At 35.7% G+C, this 16511-nt stretch overlaps 2 protein-coding genes across 2 annotated transcripts; both read left to right on the top strand.

Annotated features, from left to right (window-relative positions):
- Positions 1–1608: 1608 nt before the first annotated feature.
- LOC306758781 (retinal homeobox protein Rx2-like) lies at positions 1609–6218 on the top strand (the record flags this gene model as incomplete). The annotated part of the gene is made up of 3 exons (XM_079244170.1): positions 1609–1900; positions 4532–4788; positions 5781–6218. 3 exons carry the CDS (start codon positions 1609–1611, stop codon positions 6216–6218), a joined length of 987 nt encoding a protein of 328 aa, XP_079100296.1.
- A 6268-nt stretch (positions 6219–12486) lies between these two features.
- On the top strand, positions 12487–16194 carry calr3b (calreticulin 3b). The gene is made up of 9 exons (XM_079244137.1): positions 12487–12649; positions 13033–13134; positions 13553–13756; positions 13834–13928; positions 14010–14219; positions 14328–14441; positions 14539–14682; positions 14768–14860; positions 15003–16194. The coding sequence occupies exons 1-9, from the start codon at positions 12562–12564 to the stop codon at positions 15207–15209; spliced, it is 1257 nt and encodes a 418-aa protein (XP_079100263.1). The 5' UTR covers positions 12487–12561; the 3' UTR covers positions 15210–16194.
- Positions 16195–16511: the final 317 nt, after the last annotated feature.

Below are 16511 nucleotides of genomic sequence, written 5' to 3'. Positions count from 1 at the left end.
GCAAAGAACTTCTTAATATATTTATATATAGGTGGGGGACCGAGTTCAGAGGAAATCTCTAGTGAAGTCTTTAGGCTCATTAAGGATGAACTTGATCTCTCCAACACCTACTGTAGCTGCAACAGCTTTGGCTGTGCCAGCTGGCAAAGGAGAAACTTACATGCTGCAGGAGGAAGATGCCCTCCTACCCATCCACTGTTGACTGACAGTCTGTTTACCAATCTATATCTTGCATATTTTTGACAGATGTATCCAACATAAATGTGATTGAGGGTCTTAGCTAAAATGTTTTAAAGAGCAATATGGACTATTGTTCCTGTTTGAAATGCCTTTCCTCTGTAGACATAAGATTTAATGTGTAGCCTATTTAACTTCTTCGTACGATAATTTTAATATTTATATAGTGTAGCATAGTTATAAGCTGTTGTTTTAATCAAATGCCATGAAACACAATCCTGTGAATTATAAAAGATCTAATTAATTCTTGAAAAAAAAAATGCTTGGAGAAACCAGTAATTAGCATATTTGCTCTACTTTATCAAAGTCGGCTATTTAAAAATAGCCAAATTTGTAAAATTTAGATGCGTGAAGCTATTTTATCATTACAGTGTGTCACCATTCAAGTTAAAAGTCCATCTCTGTCCTTTTTCTCGAACATTATCCATAATGAAGGGATTAGCAAAAACTCTCAACACAAGCCATTATCTTTCAGACAATAGATTTTTTGAAAGAAAGTTTTGTTGAGGCTTCATTAGCAATGACCTCCCTCTGTGGTCTGAAAGCAGGACGCATTTGGAGCAATTACTTGACCAGAAAACAACTGTCAGTCATTCTTAAAGGGGAAGGATTCCAATTAATAAACCTCTTAAACCCTTTGGTTTTACTACCATTCCCCCTGCCAGCTTTGGTGTCTCATGTTGTTAAGGAGAGTTTTGTCAGTAGAGAAAGACATTACGTGTTTTTGTTGCTCAGATCTCCAGCCATAGATCCTTTGCTCAGTTGTTTGTAGAGGATTTCGAGGACTTAACTCAGAGTAACAAGTGTCCACAGTACATGTTGTCATTTATCTAGTTGTGGACTACACAAGGCCCATGTGCGAAGCATAGCCCGCATCAGGGAGACCTGAGGAAGGTAAGATTGTTGTATGAGCCTGTATGACGATGCATTCTGTCAGTTCTGCCATCAGGTATTACATTTTCTTTTCTCTTATTTTTCATTCTAAATGGTGTTAAAGTAAAAAAAAATAAAAAATCTAAAGAAAGATGTTTGTTCATGTTTGTTCATCTCACTGACATATTTGTGTTTCACTGAAAACCTTACGCTTAATGCATTTGATGAAACATGTGAATTAGCTGATAAATTACATATTAAATGAGTGTTCTGTGTTCTTTTCTTTTAATTCTTCACAGACAACGGTGCAAGTTTGTTCTGATTTTGTGGAAATCATGCATTCAACTACACTGAAGTGATCTTTGGAAACCTCACCTTTCTCATTGCCACACAAATCAACTCATTCAACGTGAAGTACAAAAATATCTTTGTGTAACCCTATTGCTGCATTTTGCTTTTTTCTGACGAGGCAAAGAGAAAGTGCATCCAAAAGTTTGGATGCATTTGTCAATGGATACCCTTGGAATAATGCACGATAGTGGACATGAAATAGTAGATAACTATGATATGACGAAAGGTGCTGGATCAAGCAGTGGAGGTAGGGTCCACAGTATCGATGTTATACTTGGATTCACTAAAGACCAGGAGCCACTACTCCATTCAGTAGGAGATGATCACAGTCCAAAGACAAATGGAGCAAACCAGCAGGACCCTGAGAAGCATGTTTCCTCAGGCTCCTATGGACATCTTCCTGACTTAGGTGACAGCTCCCAGCATTCATCCTACCATGGTGAGTCTTTTCAGGACATAAACAGTGGAAAAGCATAAAGATCAATTTGCAACAGTATTTAATTTAGTTTGTGAGGTTTTGTCATTAATAAGCAACTTAGCATAAGCTGCCTTGAATCTCCTGTTTATAATAGTATATTCTCGCCAGTTAGCATCAGTGCATTGAAAATAACGAGTGTAATGTAACCTTTTAGCTTTTGTTTTCATGTAAATGAATGGGTTGTCTGAAATGGTGTAATGAACCTGTCTTTTAGAGTAGTATCACCGTCATGGTAAGGGTCTAAAGATGATACACCAGACTTCATTTTACAATCAGTAAGATAATAGAAATATCTCAAATAACTTTCTAACCCTGGATTATCTTATTTACAGTCCAACATCAGAAACACAAAAACCAGCCAAAGACAAATGAAAAATACTAATAACATACTGCTGAATCTGCTGCATCTTCTTTACACATCAAAGATAATTAATTTATGATTAAATATAACAAAGATTTTTAAAAAGCAATCCTATAGGTGTCCTTATTGAGAATTCTCTATGAGATCTCTATAAAACTTAAATTGAATAAACAATGCTCTCTCATGCCAGATGGAGACATTTTCCATTTTAAAACAAATTTCATTGTGTTAAGATTCTCTTTTTCCTTCTGACTCACTTTACTTGTTTTAGTGCCAGGGTCCAGGTGTTGTGAAGGAAGCTTACTGGCACACCTGAATGGAAAAAGAGCTCCGATTAATGTAATTAGTTCCATCCAGGTTCTTTATACCATGATGATCGTGAGAATCTTGTATTCAGAAAGTGTTCTTGTTTTTCTTTTTTTTTTTTCCCATTTTATAACGTTAAAATATTGGATATTATTCATCATTTCCTAGTAGATCAGCATCAAGATATTAATCAGGTATTAATCCACTGCTTGGTCTGGTTGCAAATAGGAGGTTAAACAAGCCACTTAAATTTGCCTGTTGCTGGACCTGGAGTACAAATCAACTGGAGCGTGTAAGGAGAGTGCATGATGCATGGTTATTGTAGTTATCACTCAGCTTTGTTTTACAGCAACTTGTATAGAAAATATCTCCCATGATGATGACTCTTATCACAGTCATTTGCCCCCAGACACTGGTCAACAATTGAAATGCTCCTGTCTTTTGGATTTTTAGCATGATCAAAAAAGAGAATCTTACATGCCATGCAAAAAAAAAAAAAAAAAAGGCTGAAAGAGTTTAAACAAAGTTTTGTTATTATTACCTGTAGGTTTACAAAAAATTCCTAATTATGTAGTGTTTTTTAGTTGCAATGCATAAATGTGGATTAAGAATCAGATTTTTCGCACAAAATGTCTAAAATGAATCTTATTTATATAAAAAAAAGCTTAGCTTTACCTATATAGCCTATATTTGTGGTGTTCTTTTAATACTGCTAACTTATAAACAAATAATGCTGAAGACAGAGAAGCAATATAATTGATTTTGTAAGCAATTGTCTCTTTAGAGCAGTGATGGTTTCACTGAACAGCATCAATATTTGAAACCAACAGTTAACCAGATGGCCTTAAACGATTTAATATGATTAATGAGCTTTGGTGCATCACTCACATGGCTCACTAGTTCTTCGTGCATTTCTTGGAAAACTCAATCTGTGTCATGAGTGTTTACTTGGCTCGTGCTGAAGCCACATAAAGTCCCTTGTTAGATTAGAGGACGTATGGACTTGCAGGTTTAACTAGCAGCATCTGTTACTTTGGGATTACTGGAAGGGAAGAATTCAGTGAAAGACATTGTCAGTTGGTCTTTACAAATCCCTGGGGTTTACAGACCCTCAAAGGCAAAAGAGGGGGATGGGGGGGGGGGGGGGGGGGGGGGGGGGGGGGCTTCATCTGTCATTATCATGGGAGGAAAAATGAAGATTTCACTTTTTGAGAAACATGTTTTTCCCCATTTTGTGCAAATCATTTGCAACCACCAATGCAACATTTTTTGTATTAAAACTATTAATGAAGGCTTTATTATAACTATTTATACATTTATGTCAAAAGTAAAAAGGGACTTTTGAGAAATGTAATAGAATAGCATGTTGCACAGAAATGTTGCCCACTAAGGAGAATTATTATGTTGGCCTGCCAAACATTTTTCAATTTTTTTGAAAATCTATAGAACTGATCTGGCTAAATGGTTGGACTCCATAGATTGTGTATTTTTAAAATGTGTTGTGCCATCCCCTTCCCACCAAAATCTTTTTTTTTTTTTTTTTAGCTCCTGGTGTCTCTGTCCATACATCTGTGACTTTACTCAGCCAAATAAAAATAGCCAAGATTGTGCTATTTATAACTCTAAAGACTAACGTGAAAGTGGTTGGTTGGTAAAAAATCTACTAATTATACAGAACTTTAGAGTATGAATGAGAAACACTAAACAAAAAAGGGGGAAATATAAAAAAAAAAAGACAGGAAGAAGCGAAAAAGACAAACATATTTAAAAGATTGAAAGACTTTTTTTTTTTTTTTTTTAAATATCCAGATAAAAGCAAAAAGCTACCATTTCATTATGAGGTTGTCAGAATATAGAAATTACAGATGGATGATTATTGTCAGTTGTATTTAATTGAACCTTTTTTATACTTTACTTCACTTTAGAATCTAATCTTTACTCTGATGACAAGTGTGATGAAGAAATGGACAACCTCCACAAGAACGTGGACAATGCTGAGGGCTCCCCGAAGTCTATTAAAGATGAAGAGCACACTAAAAAGAAACACAGAAGAAATCGAACCACTTTCACCACCTATCAGCTTCATGAGTTAGAGCGAGCATTTGAGAAGTCCCACTATCCAGATGTCTACAGTCGAGAGGAGTTAGCAATGAAGGTCAACTTGCCTGAAGTTCGAGTTCAGGTAAACATTTAGCTATACAGTTGATACAACAGAAAACATGAAAAAAAAAAAGTGTTTTAGTAAATTATTTAACAAAAACTTTTATAAATGCAGTACTCATCTGTATGAAAAGTAATTATTTATTTGTGCATAAAAAAGCAAAAATATCTTTATGTATTTTGAATTGCTGTACAACAGAGTTTAAGGCTGTATTGTAGAAATGATGCACCGTTTCTTCACTTCCATTATTTTGTTTCCATTTTGAGCTATTGGTGGAACTTCTTCAGGATTTTAGGCCATTGTATTGCTGGCAATTCAAATTTTCCTTAACTCAAATGATATTCTTTCACTCTTTGATATGGTGCAGAGTTCATAGTTGAAGTAACGGTTTCATGCTGCCCAGTGCCGGCGCTAGTGAAGCAGCCCCCGTCTGAAACATGTCCAACATGTATAAAAAGTTTTCAAAAAAGGTAGTTCTGGACAGTATTTTCCACTATGGAACAGTAAATTAACTAAAACAAAACCTATCTGAACAGACACAGAAGATACCAACATGTCTCAGAACTGATATGAGGTCCTTATTCAGAAAGGCTGACTGTGGTTCTGCACTATTATCTTCTGTAACTATGGTCAGCCACAATTCAAGGCATGTTATTAAAAAAAAAAGGGGGGGCGTTGGCTTAATATTCACTGATAATCTGATTTACATGTTCATTCAGAATAACAATGATAACAGTTGCAAGAGTTTTCTGCAGATTCATGTGTTGTAATTAGTCCTAGTCTTTAGTTGAGTTTAGGTTGATAAGATTATTTAATACAATTCAAAGAATATCTTTCAAGACTTTATATTTATTTATACCACAGTTCATTTGAAAATGATACTTTTGCTTGTCCAAAATGCAAAAGATAGTAAAAAAAAAAAAAAAAAAATCCAACAATTACTGGAAAAGGGAAAATAAAATCATATAATTGTGTGTTTCTCATACAGGCTGATGTTATTTCTGTTTTCCCAGGTGTGGTTTCAGAATCGAAGAGCAAAGTGGCGACGTCAAGAAAAAATGGACACTAACACTTTAAAGCTGCATGACTCCTCCATGCTTTCCTTTAACCGTCCTCCTATACCACCCACTGTAGCGCCCATGGCCAACCCAATGCCTCTCGATCCTTGGTTGACCTCGCCCATTTCCAGTGCTACACCCATGCATACCATTCCAGGGTTCATGGCTTCACCCCAGGCCTTGCAGCCAACTTATTCAAGCCACAGCTTCCTTAACACCCCGCCTGGCATGTTCCAAAGTATACAGCCCATGGGCCCACCTCCATACCAGTGTCCACCCAGCTTCAACGACAAATACCCAATGGAGGATGACAGGAGTACTAGCATCGCAGCACTCAGGATGAAGGCCAAAGAGCACATTCAGTCAATGGACAAAACCTGGCAGCACATGTGATGCCACTTTCTGATGTGAATGGCTTTTTGATTTGCCCCTGTGAATGTTTACAAACTATTTTTTTCATCGTTTGATTCATGTACCAATCAAGGGATACATGACACCAAAGAAGCTTGAAAGTCAAACACTTTATCGCAACCACTAACAAGCAACTCAACACAATGTTCGACTTTCAAAATCCCTTTTAAACTGTATTTAATTTTTAATAAACTATAAAATGGAATATGAAAAAATTTGTAGGGCTCTTTCAATTTTATTTTATTTAAAACACAGTTTAGGTACACTTACACATGTATAGACACATAAATATGGATAATTGATGAATTTTACTATTCTCTACTATGACACAGTAGAGAAAGGTTATGTAGAGCTATCTTGTCAGATGAGTGGGTCGAGGGTTGGGTGGGTTTTGGGGCAGGTGGGTTATCATCCTAAAATCCATATTCTGTCTGCAAGTCCCTCGGTGTACAATTTCCCTTAGGGTTCCTTCAAATAATGTTTTTTTTTTTGTTGTTTTTTTTTTTAAGAATAATTGCCAATGTATTGTGCTTCAAAGAGGTTGGTATAGATGTAACGTTCTACACTGTTTTATTGTAACCTTTGGTTTTCTCAAGGAGGTTTCTCTTCTGTATCAGTGTGGGTAGGGTCTCGTCTTTTATTTTTTGTCAATTTTCCTGTTCCAAAGTGAAAATGCTGTCCATATTTTTTTTTTTTCATTTTTACTTTCCATACAAAAAGCAAAAAAATCTGTATTGTAAAACTCTTTTCTCTCCAATGTTTTGATATGGGTTTAATAGAAGTAGAATTGTTCATAACTTAATTATTAAAATGACCTTTTGAAGAGCATTGAGCTCTGATGAGGGAGACTAATGGAAGTGACAGAGCGTAATCTGATTTGGAAGCTAATTTAGACAGACAAGCATACCTCTTAACACCTAATTACTGCTTTAAAAGCGATTAACCCTAGATTCTTAGCTGTAGACAGAGTGCCCTCAAATACTCCTAGAAAACCCTTTTCAGGACCTGATCTAGCCCCCCCCACCCCTGTCACCTCCTTTTTGACTCCACCATAGTGCATACTGTTTTTACTGAACCTGTATCTTCCAAATAGCTGTTTTAAGAGACTTTTACTGAGACTGTTACTGCCTGGCTGCCAGACTCTCTGCAAGGTTAGTTTTCTGCACATACCTAAAACAATGGTCAATAAAATAAACAGTAGACACACATGCAACATATAAATACATCTCTGAGAAGGTGTACATCAGACTACTACAATGCCTAAGGAATAATGCACACTATTACTCTGTTTAGTAGTAATTTTGTTTAGAGCCATACATAAACCCTGAAAAACAATATTTGTTTTATTACTGTCACCAGAGAAGTCCCATATGAGATAAAGTTAATGCTCCGAGTTTGACATATCTGTTGAAACAAAAACAAAGAGGCATTTTACTGACTCCACTCAGAGGCATATTGTAACTATGATATTGAATCTATGTTTTACTTGTACGTTTGCTGTGGTCATATTTGTGTGTCTGTATGCTTAATAAATGCAGAGGGATGCTTAGGTATCAAATGGAATACAGGAATTAAAATCTGCCTCCCTTTATTTGTAAAAGAAAACAGCATCATTAAATTTGAGTGCATATCTGAGTATTTGACGCAAGTTTGTTTGACAACAATTTAACTGTACATATGATTTTCCATTAAAAGAAGCATGATAGATTATGGTGTTCATTCACAAGCTCTGATTTTTTACCTAAAAAGCCAAAGGAATGAAAGAGACTTTTTATTCTACTAGATGAAATACTCAAATATGTTTAAAGATTTTTAATATGTTTATCAGTTTCCCTCTTCATTGCATACTAATTTCTAGTCTCTTTGTGTTTTTAGAGTGTAACTTTCATTTTTGGTCTGAAAAAAACTAAATAAATTTACAGAGCACTGTTTTTCTTTCCACCCATCCATTAGTGAGCCACCAACATGACTTTGTGCTGTTAATGAGCACTGGTGTACAATAGACCCATGTAAGCTGTGACAGAGAGAGCTGGCCTGATGGGGGCCTGTTGTGTTCGACCAAACCGGTGGACATTTGCCAGGCCGTTAGGCAGATGAAGCTCCACTCCATCAGGCCCAACCAGGGGTGTCAGGGGGCCCAGCCTGCTAGGCTGCTGAGGCCATAAGGGCTAAGCTGTAATTGCCCTCTAGTAGCCCATGTGGCTTAACTGCCCCACTTTATTATAGTAAACAGGATTGCAGCCTATTTTGCATCAAACTTTTCAGCCATATTTGTTAGTTCACAACATAAACTCTTAATACATTGGTAAAAATACCGTTCACAAGAAAAAAAAATTTTTGGGTTAAATTATTTCCTTAAAATGACTTTCTATTAGAGGGACTTAGCAAAACTAGATAGATGCTGGGAATAACTTTTCACCTGTCTGCTTTAGAAGCTGTATTATATCATACAACTAATATGGACATTTCTCTCTCTGCTTACTAACAGCTTGTCTTAAGTAATGAAGCCAAATAATCCTTCAAATTATATGCCTCAGTAGTTTGACATCATAAATCAACAAGCTGGATGCAAATTAGAATAGTTTAACCATGCAATATTTAGTCAAAACCATCTCACACTAAGCCTTTGTAAGAAAGACTTCACATGGCAACACCCAGAATATGCTCATAACGAACCCAGAACTAGCAATTAATTACACACATTATGATGTTATTTTGCTTGACCAAGCATGACCTTCACTGGGGCCTGGGCTCTAGTTAACAGGCTGACTAGCGGGATGTGGTCCACGGTGGAAATAATAAGGGAAAAGAGCGGAATTAATTGGATTTGATTAAGAACACTTTTCAAAGGGACACTATATTCCCTTCTTGACATGATTGTGGATCACTCAGAGGGTGGGGGGATTTGATGGCTGGCGCCAGTTGCTCATCTTTGCCTCAATGTTCACTTTGAGAAAAAGGACATGTCACTCAAACAGCACTACCTCTCTCACTTTTCACCCACATGCCTGGCACACATGGTAACGGCTTCCTTTTGCATTACTGTTTTTACCCCATGTAACTCTTTTCATCTTCCAAGAATATTCATTTCTTCAAAGGAAAATGGAGGGTGTGCCTTATGAAACATTATTCTGTTTTTTTTTTTTCTTTCACTGAAACAACAATTTTGTTTCTCCATGTGACTGTAAGCAGGTCTTGAGAGGTTCTTGTCATATTTTAAAAAATGATTTTTTTTTTCAATAATGAATTATAAATTATTATTGACCATATTGTCAGGTTTTGGTGGAGGTAAGGACCCAAATGCAGAAACAAAACCAGGAATGCTGAAAGAAGAATTTTTATTCTCAGAACTCAGAACTGGACTGGAGGGAAGCGAACACAATGAACAAGCAAACAGAATTAAAACAAACAAGAAATAGATGTAGTGAATGAAACTAACAAGACTAGGTGAAAACTATGAACAGGAACGAAGGCTAAACAGGAAATAATGAGACTGAACAGGATAAAAACTACAAAATAAAACAGGAAACCAAAACTGAGAAAAACACGTGAAACTTCATATCGTGACACATATCCACTTTAAGTCCTGACACAGGATAAATAAGGGACTCAAATGAAACTATATTGATATTGTGGTTTTTTGTTTTTTTTAGAAAAAACCCAGCTAATATCTAGTTGTCTTGTCAGTCCTTTGTGGGTTTTTTTTTCATCTGTGATGCATAAAGACACTTGACACATTTTTAACCATTTCAAATTATATTATTTACATAAAAGATGTTAAAAATGATTAAAAAATATAGCTGTATCAGTCAACACATAACAGGGCTGTGTCACGTGTTATGTAGTTAATTGATATTGGTTTAAAATAATGGAAGCCTGTTCCCTCAATATTTTTCTGCTCAAGCTTCATCTTTGGCTCCTAAGCTCTCATTTGGGAGGAAGTAAGACTGGGGAGAAGAATTGTGGATAACCAAACAAAGTAAAAGACTGTTGTCAGTCTTCAGTCCACTCTCTGGTCTCACTGATTTACAAAGGTGCATGTGAAATCAACCTGCATTGATGATGTGGTGAAGCACAGTCCCCAAGAAACTTTGCTTGGCCTTTCTCCAAGATGAATTATCTACATTTCAGTGGTGGTGTTAAAGTAGGTTTCAGTGGTCTGTTGGATAATTTAAACCTGTTATTCTCTACTCTTTCTCTGTGCAGAAACAAATTGCAAGAATCAAGATCTCACTTGTATAAATGACAATAATGTCAAATAGGAAACTAACCTCTGTTCACTAAGCTCAGTGGAACTGCACTGCAACAGAGACATTCTTTACCCTCGGTGAATTTGCTGCCAATCAACAGCATCAAATCATTAAGACTTTAAAAAAAAAAAGGAATAAAGAGGAGTTAACTTTATAAAGTCAAGCATCCACACTATTTCAAATCATGGTTCACTTTAAACCTCCCATTGTCAATGTTGAGACACTATCTTGACTATGAACTCACTCTTTCCTGCTTCTCCTCATGTGAAAATATTGTAAAAGAAAAAAAAAAGCATCTTAGAATTAAACAAATACAACTTCAGATGAATAACAATGTGGGATATCACACGTGTCATTGTTAAGCAATATGTCATCCAAAGCAAAGTATGTGACAAACTGAGTACGCCCCATGATCTAAAAGCTTATTAGGCCACCACCACTAATATCTGTATGATGTTATCAGTGTCTCACATTACTATAATGGAATTATGAACAACTCTTTTTTGACAACATTTTCATTTTAGGTTATTGAGGCTTTTAGCCATTTAGTTATTCTCTCATCTCTTTTAATGTCCATTGACAGCATTTAGTTGAGGTTTGCACATTAACTAAGTTGAGTAATACATGCTAAATCTTTTTCTGTTTTCTAAATTGTTAGCTTTTTTTAAGTTGGTTAGAGTTGACATAAACATGACAGGAATAAGTCTGAGAATAGATGTTTTGCTACTGTCCACATCCATTTAGAGAAAAACTGAGATTTTTACCATGGTAGTGTATTGTTTTCCATGATTATGTACTGTGTTTATTTGCTAACAATAAACAAAAAGTGTCTGCCAAATGCAGCATAAAATTCCATAGGTTAGTGCCTTCCACCCCCTCTTTCCTCATTATGAAAGTATTTGTGGGCACATAAACAATAGTAATACAGAAAAAGTGCAGGTTATCATGTAGCATGTAGCATGGCGATGTAAATTAATGAATGAATGAATGATGTATGAGCCAACCTAGACCACTAAATTTGCATCAATCAATAAATAAATCAATCCAAAAACACATGAAAAGTAATAGCACAAACAAATTCCTGTGTGATTACATCAAGTCGATCAAATCTTTTTTAAAATAAAATGTTTCAATCTTAAATTACTGCAACTTTAGTCTTTACATGTTTAGTGATGTTTTATCTATTTAATAGCTGTCATTATGAGTACTCTGTATACTGCCCTACAAAGACAGAACATAATTTAAGATTTATTGAGTTTGATTTGCTTCCACATTTATCTTTAAATGGGAGCTCAATGCTTTGGGCCAGATATCTGTTGAGACAATTTGTGTCAACATGGGTATGATTTCTCTGAAGGTTTTTTTCATATCCCTTTCCATTTAGTTAGGCTGTTAAATAACCTAACTTGACTAAAGGTGATTTGTTTATTCTAAACTATATGATTAAACCTTTAATCTAACATTGCAGCATGCAATCGTTTTTTCTTCAATGTCTGTTTACCCTGTTTCTGATTTGAATTACTTTGTTTTGCTCTTTATTAAGCGTACCCTATCTTCACAAATCTATTATCATTTTACATTTACATTTTACAAGTAAATGTAAAATGATATATTATGATTATTGACATATCATCCCCAAAATGACATATTATTATTATTATTATTATTATTATTATTATTATTATTATTATTATTATTATTATTATTATTATTATTATAATATATGCATATGTTACCGAAAATGTTTTTTGTTGTATGGCTTACTTAGCCTTAGAAAAAAGTCATTTTCTGCGAGTTACTCTGTCACCACTTTTTATTGGCATCATCTACTGGACAGTTGATGTAATTGCATGCAATAAAAAATCACTAAAACGTCAGCTGATCTGGGATCAGATTCTGTGGGCGAAATATGTTTCGTGGTCTACTCTGATTGGTCCAGGCACGCTTTCTCTTTGTCCAATAGGAGGAAGACATCTGTTAGCTGGAGCGACTCTAAAATATTCCCTTCTCTTCCTCCTCTTCACTTTTGGCTCAGAGACATTTGGCTTCGGAAAGTAGAGCAGAAATTGGAGAAAATGCAGATCTGGGGTGTAGTTGGTGTAATATTTGCAGTTTACTGCGTCAGTGCAAAAGTTTACTTTCGCGAAGAGTTTCTGGACGGTGGTAAGTCTGACATGCACATTTCATTGTTGCTTTGGCATTGAACCATATTTGGGGTAAATTTTTCATTAAAGTTTCTCATTTAAATGATTTTAAGCAAAAGTTTTACCTTAATGATCTTATCTCCTTTGGATCTTCAACTTCAGGGGTTTGAGCTAATCTTACGTTAGCAAGGTTGAAAAGCTATGCATATAAAGTCCATATCAGCTAAGCTATTAAATGTGACGTTATGAGAAATAAATAAAGAAAAAATAAATAAAAACTAAGCACTGGCAGTAATCACTGGACGTTTGTGTATTGCAGTTTTCTGGATGTAACTTGCTAAGTTTTTATAAAGTGGCCTAAATGTTAATCTAACTCAAATTTGCCGGTTGTTTACTGTTTAGATGAATGGAAAAGTCGCTGGGTGAATTCAAAACACAAATCTGACTATGGAGAGTGGAAACTAACCTCTGGCAACTTCTACGGAGATGCTGAGAAAGACAAAGGTAAAAAAACGCGGTTCCTCAATTTTTTTTTTATGGCACATCGCGTGATTTTTAGTAAATGCAGACATTATTACAGTTAATGTTGTATATTCTCTACTGCAACAAGATATTGTATCATTTCATCAGTATGTTCTGGCTGTAATAACCAAATGTTTTATTTTATTGTGGAAATTACATGACTCAATTCGCAGCATTATTAAAAAAGTATATGATTAAAGTGAAAGAGAAACTTCCAAGCTGCAGCCAGATTTTCTGTTTTCAGTTATATATTAACTCAACATAAAATACATTACTACTCTCTAAGTTTAAACTCAGTAATGTCCTAAAAAAAAAAAAGTCCACAAGTGAAGTTGAAGTGTATTTAATGTATTAGGTTTTTCCTTCCTTAGCAACATTTTTCATTTATTTCCCTCTACAGGTCTGCAGACCAGCCAAGATGCTCGTTTCTATGCAACCTCTGCCCGCTTTGACCCTTTCAGTAATGAGGGAAAGCCCTTGGTCATACAGTTTACTGTCAAGCATGAGCAGAAGATTGACTGCGGTGGTGGCTACGTGAAGGTCTTCCCTGCTGACCTGGAACAGACTGACATGCATGGAGATTCCACGTACTACATCATGTTTGGTAAATAATGGCATTTTATTATACTGCACAATGCAATAATATGTAATGTATCTAATGATTAAACTGATTCCCTCTAGGCCCTGACATTTGTGGTTACAGCACCAAGAAAGTCCATGTTATCTTCAATTACAAGGGCAAGAATCACCTCATCAAAAAAGAGATTAAGTGCAAGGTAGTTTAAATGTTTCAAAACGTCACCCCTGCATTTTTTTCTGCATCTGAGGCTGAATTCTAACCCTTCCTGTTTTTCTAGGATGATGAACTGACTCACCTGTACACGCTGATCCTGAATCCAGATCAGACCTACGAGGTGAAGATTGACAATGAGAAAATAGAGTCTGGCAGTCTTGAGGAAGACTGGGACTTCCTGCCTCCAAAGAAAATTAAGGACCCTGAAGCCAAGAAGCCAGAGGACTGGGATGACCGCCCAAAGATTGATGACGCTGATGACACAAAGCCAGAGGTAACAAGTTTTGTTTTTATAATTCTACTGACTTTACTGTGCTGTTACGTGGATTGCATTGGCCTAAATTTTGGAAATGTTAATTATTTTATTAATTATGTTTTGTAGGACTGGGACAAACCTGAAAATATTCCAGATCCTGATGCCAAAAAGCCAGAAGACTGGGATGAAGATATGGATGGAGAGTGGGAGCCACCTATGATCCCCAATCCAGAATACAAAGTAGGCCACATTTATTTAGTTTTAAATGGAAATTATGCTTGAATGAACTCCCCATTTTTTATACATTTTATCTTGATGAATACCATCTGTATTAAAGGGAGAATGGAAACCCAAGCAGATTGACAACCCTAACTACAAAGGTGCCTGGGTGCATCCTCAAATTGACAATCCAGAATACAGTGCTGATTCCAACATATATAAGTTTGACAACATCGGTGTTATTGGTCTCGATCTGTGGCAGGTGAGACAAAGATCATCTTTAGTTTAAATGTTGTTATTGCGGTTAAGCATGAACCACTGTGTAACAAGTTGAAATTTATTCTCAGGTTAAATCTGGTACCATTTTTGACAACTTCCTGATCTCAGATGATGTAAAAGAAGCAGAGGAAATTGGAAAGGAGACATGGGGCGTGACAAAGGTATTCTGGGGCTGCTTATTCTTTTCAACATAGAATTTGGTATTTTTACACCACATGAAAACTTGGTGCCTATGAAAAAGCAAATTCCATATAGAGACATTGTTTATGTTGCTTTTCTTTTTCATCTTAATTTTCCCTGTAGGAACCAGAGAAGAACATGAAACAAGAGCAGGACGACTTGAAACGAAAAGAGGAGGAGGAGAAGAACAAAGACCAAGACACCGGGGCTGAAGATGACGACGGCCTAGAAGATGAAGAGGAAGATGATGAAGAGGAGGAGGATGAAGAAACAAAGGATGAAGAAATTTCAGAAAAAGATGAGGATTCAAAGCCTAAAGATGAGCTTTGAGGAGGTTGTTTTTTTCTTCTGCTTCCACAGAAATGGTCTAGTCAATCCCAGGGGTATTGTGGCTGCTGTGCATCCTTTCCTTGAGATATGGACAAAACCCAAATCAGGGGTCTGATGTAGAAAACAGGGGCAAGTGGGTGTTTTTGGACTTGGTGTGTTTGTTTTTTTTTGTTTTTTTTAATGTTTGTCATGTTACCCTTGAACTGCTGGATCGATTCTGTGGTTTTCCACCAACAAAACCCATTCCTCATTTTGAAATAACACAATGAGTTGGCACTGTCATCCACTTTTTTTTCTTTTTTTTTTTTTTTTGTCTAAACATCTCATCTTTTGCAGATATCTTTTGGTGGGTTGTTGTCCAGTGTGTTTTGAAGGTTCACTCATAACAGATTTTTTTTAATTTAACTGTTTAAAGTAAAGAAAAACAGAATGGAGAGAAATTGAAACTAAGATTGTAAGTTATTTTGGTTCTTTCTGTGGCACTGACTTTTTCCTTTCCACACTCTTGAATACACAGTTGGATGTAATGGTAAAACATATTTGAATCCTAATCAATTTGACAATGATTTGTAGTTGTCATTGAAATGGGATGAAGTCAACATGTCTTCATAAATTATGTTAATGTGATGGGATCTGCAATATGTGCTGAAAGTCCGGAGAAACAGATGATGAGCCCCAGGTGTGACTTGTGCAATGGTTACACTTATTTTTATTGGACAGAATGTTATTGAAACCAAAGTTTTTATTAAAAGATGATTACCTTATGGTCTGGAAATGTGTTTGTACTGCATAAGTCCACACTTTGCATGAATGTATATTGCCTGATTTAATGTCAACTGTCTGCAAAATGAGGTTTTAGGTAAGAGAACATGCATTTTCAGAGATTTCAGAGAGATTTGATACTGTATTCCAGCCTGTAAGATAGTGAATTAGTAAGTAGTTCTGAAGTCTTATTTTATGCTGAATTGCACAAAAGTGCCTTGGATCAAAACACTGACTCAATATTTACAGCATCCACCTAACAGCTGTCTTGTTTTCTGCTGGGAGCTGTCAAAATCAACTGGTATTTGTGCTTTCAGTAATCCATCTCTACTGGATATAAGAATGTGGTAATTTATTTCTTTTACCCTAATAGACTTTCCATGTTATATTCCTATTTCAGATCCATAAACTTTAATTAAAACACCTCTGACATTTTAGGAAACTTTAATTTAGAGGTTTTTAAAATGATGTGACGTCAACTAATAAGCAGTTTGCTCAAAATAAATGCGTTTAAAAATGTTATGACTAAATGAAACGGTA

This window comes from Telmatherina bonti (genome assembly GCF_933228915.1).
Source record: "Telmatherina bonti genome assembly, chromosome: 7".
In the NCBI taxonomy this organism is placed as follows: domain Eukaryota; kingdom Metazoa; phylum Chordata; class Actinopteri; order Atheriniformes; family Telmatherinidae; genus Telmatherina; species Telmatherina bonti.
This window is presented reverse-complemented; position numbering and strand designations above follow the sequence as displayed.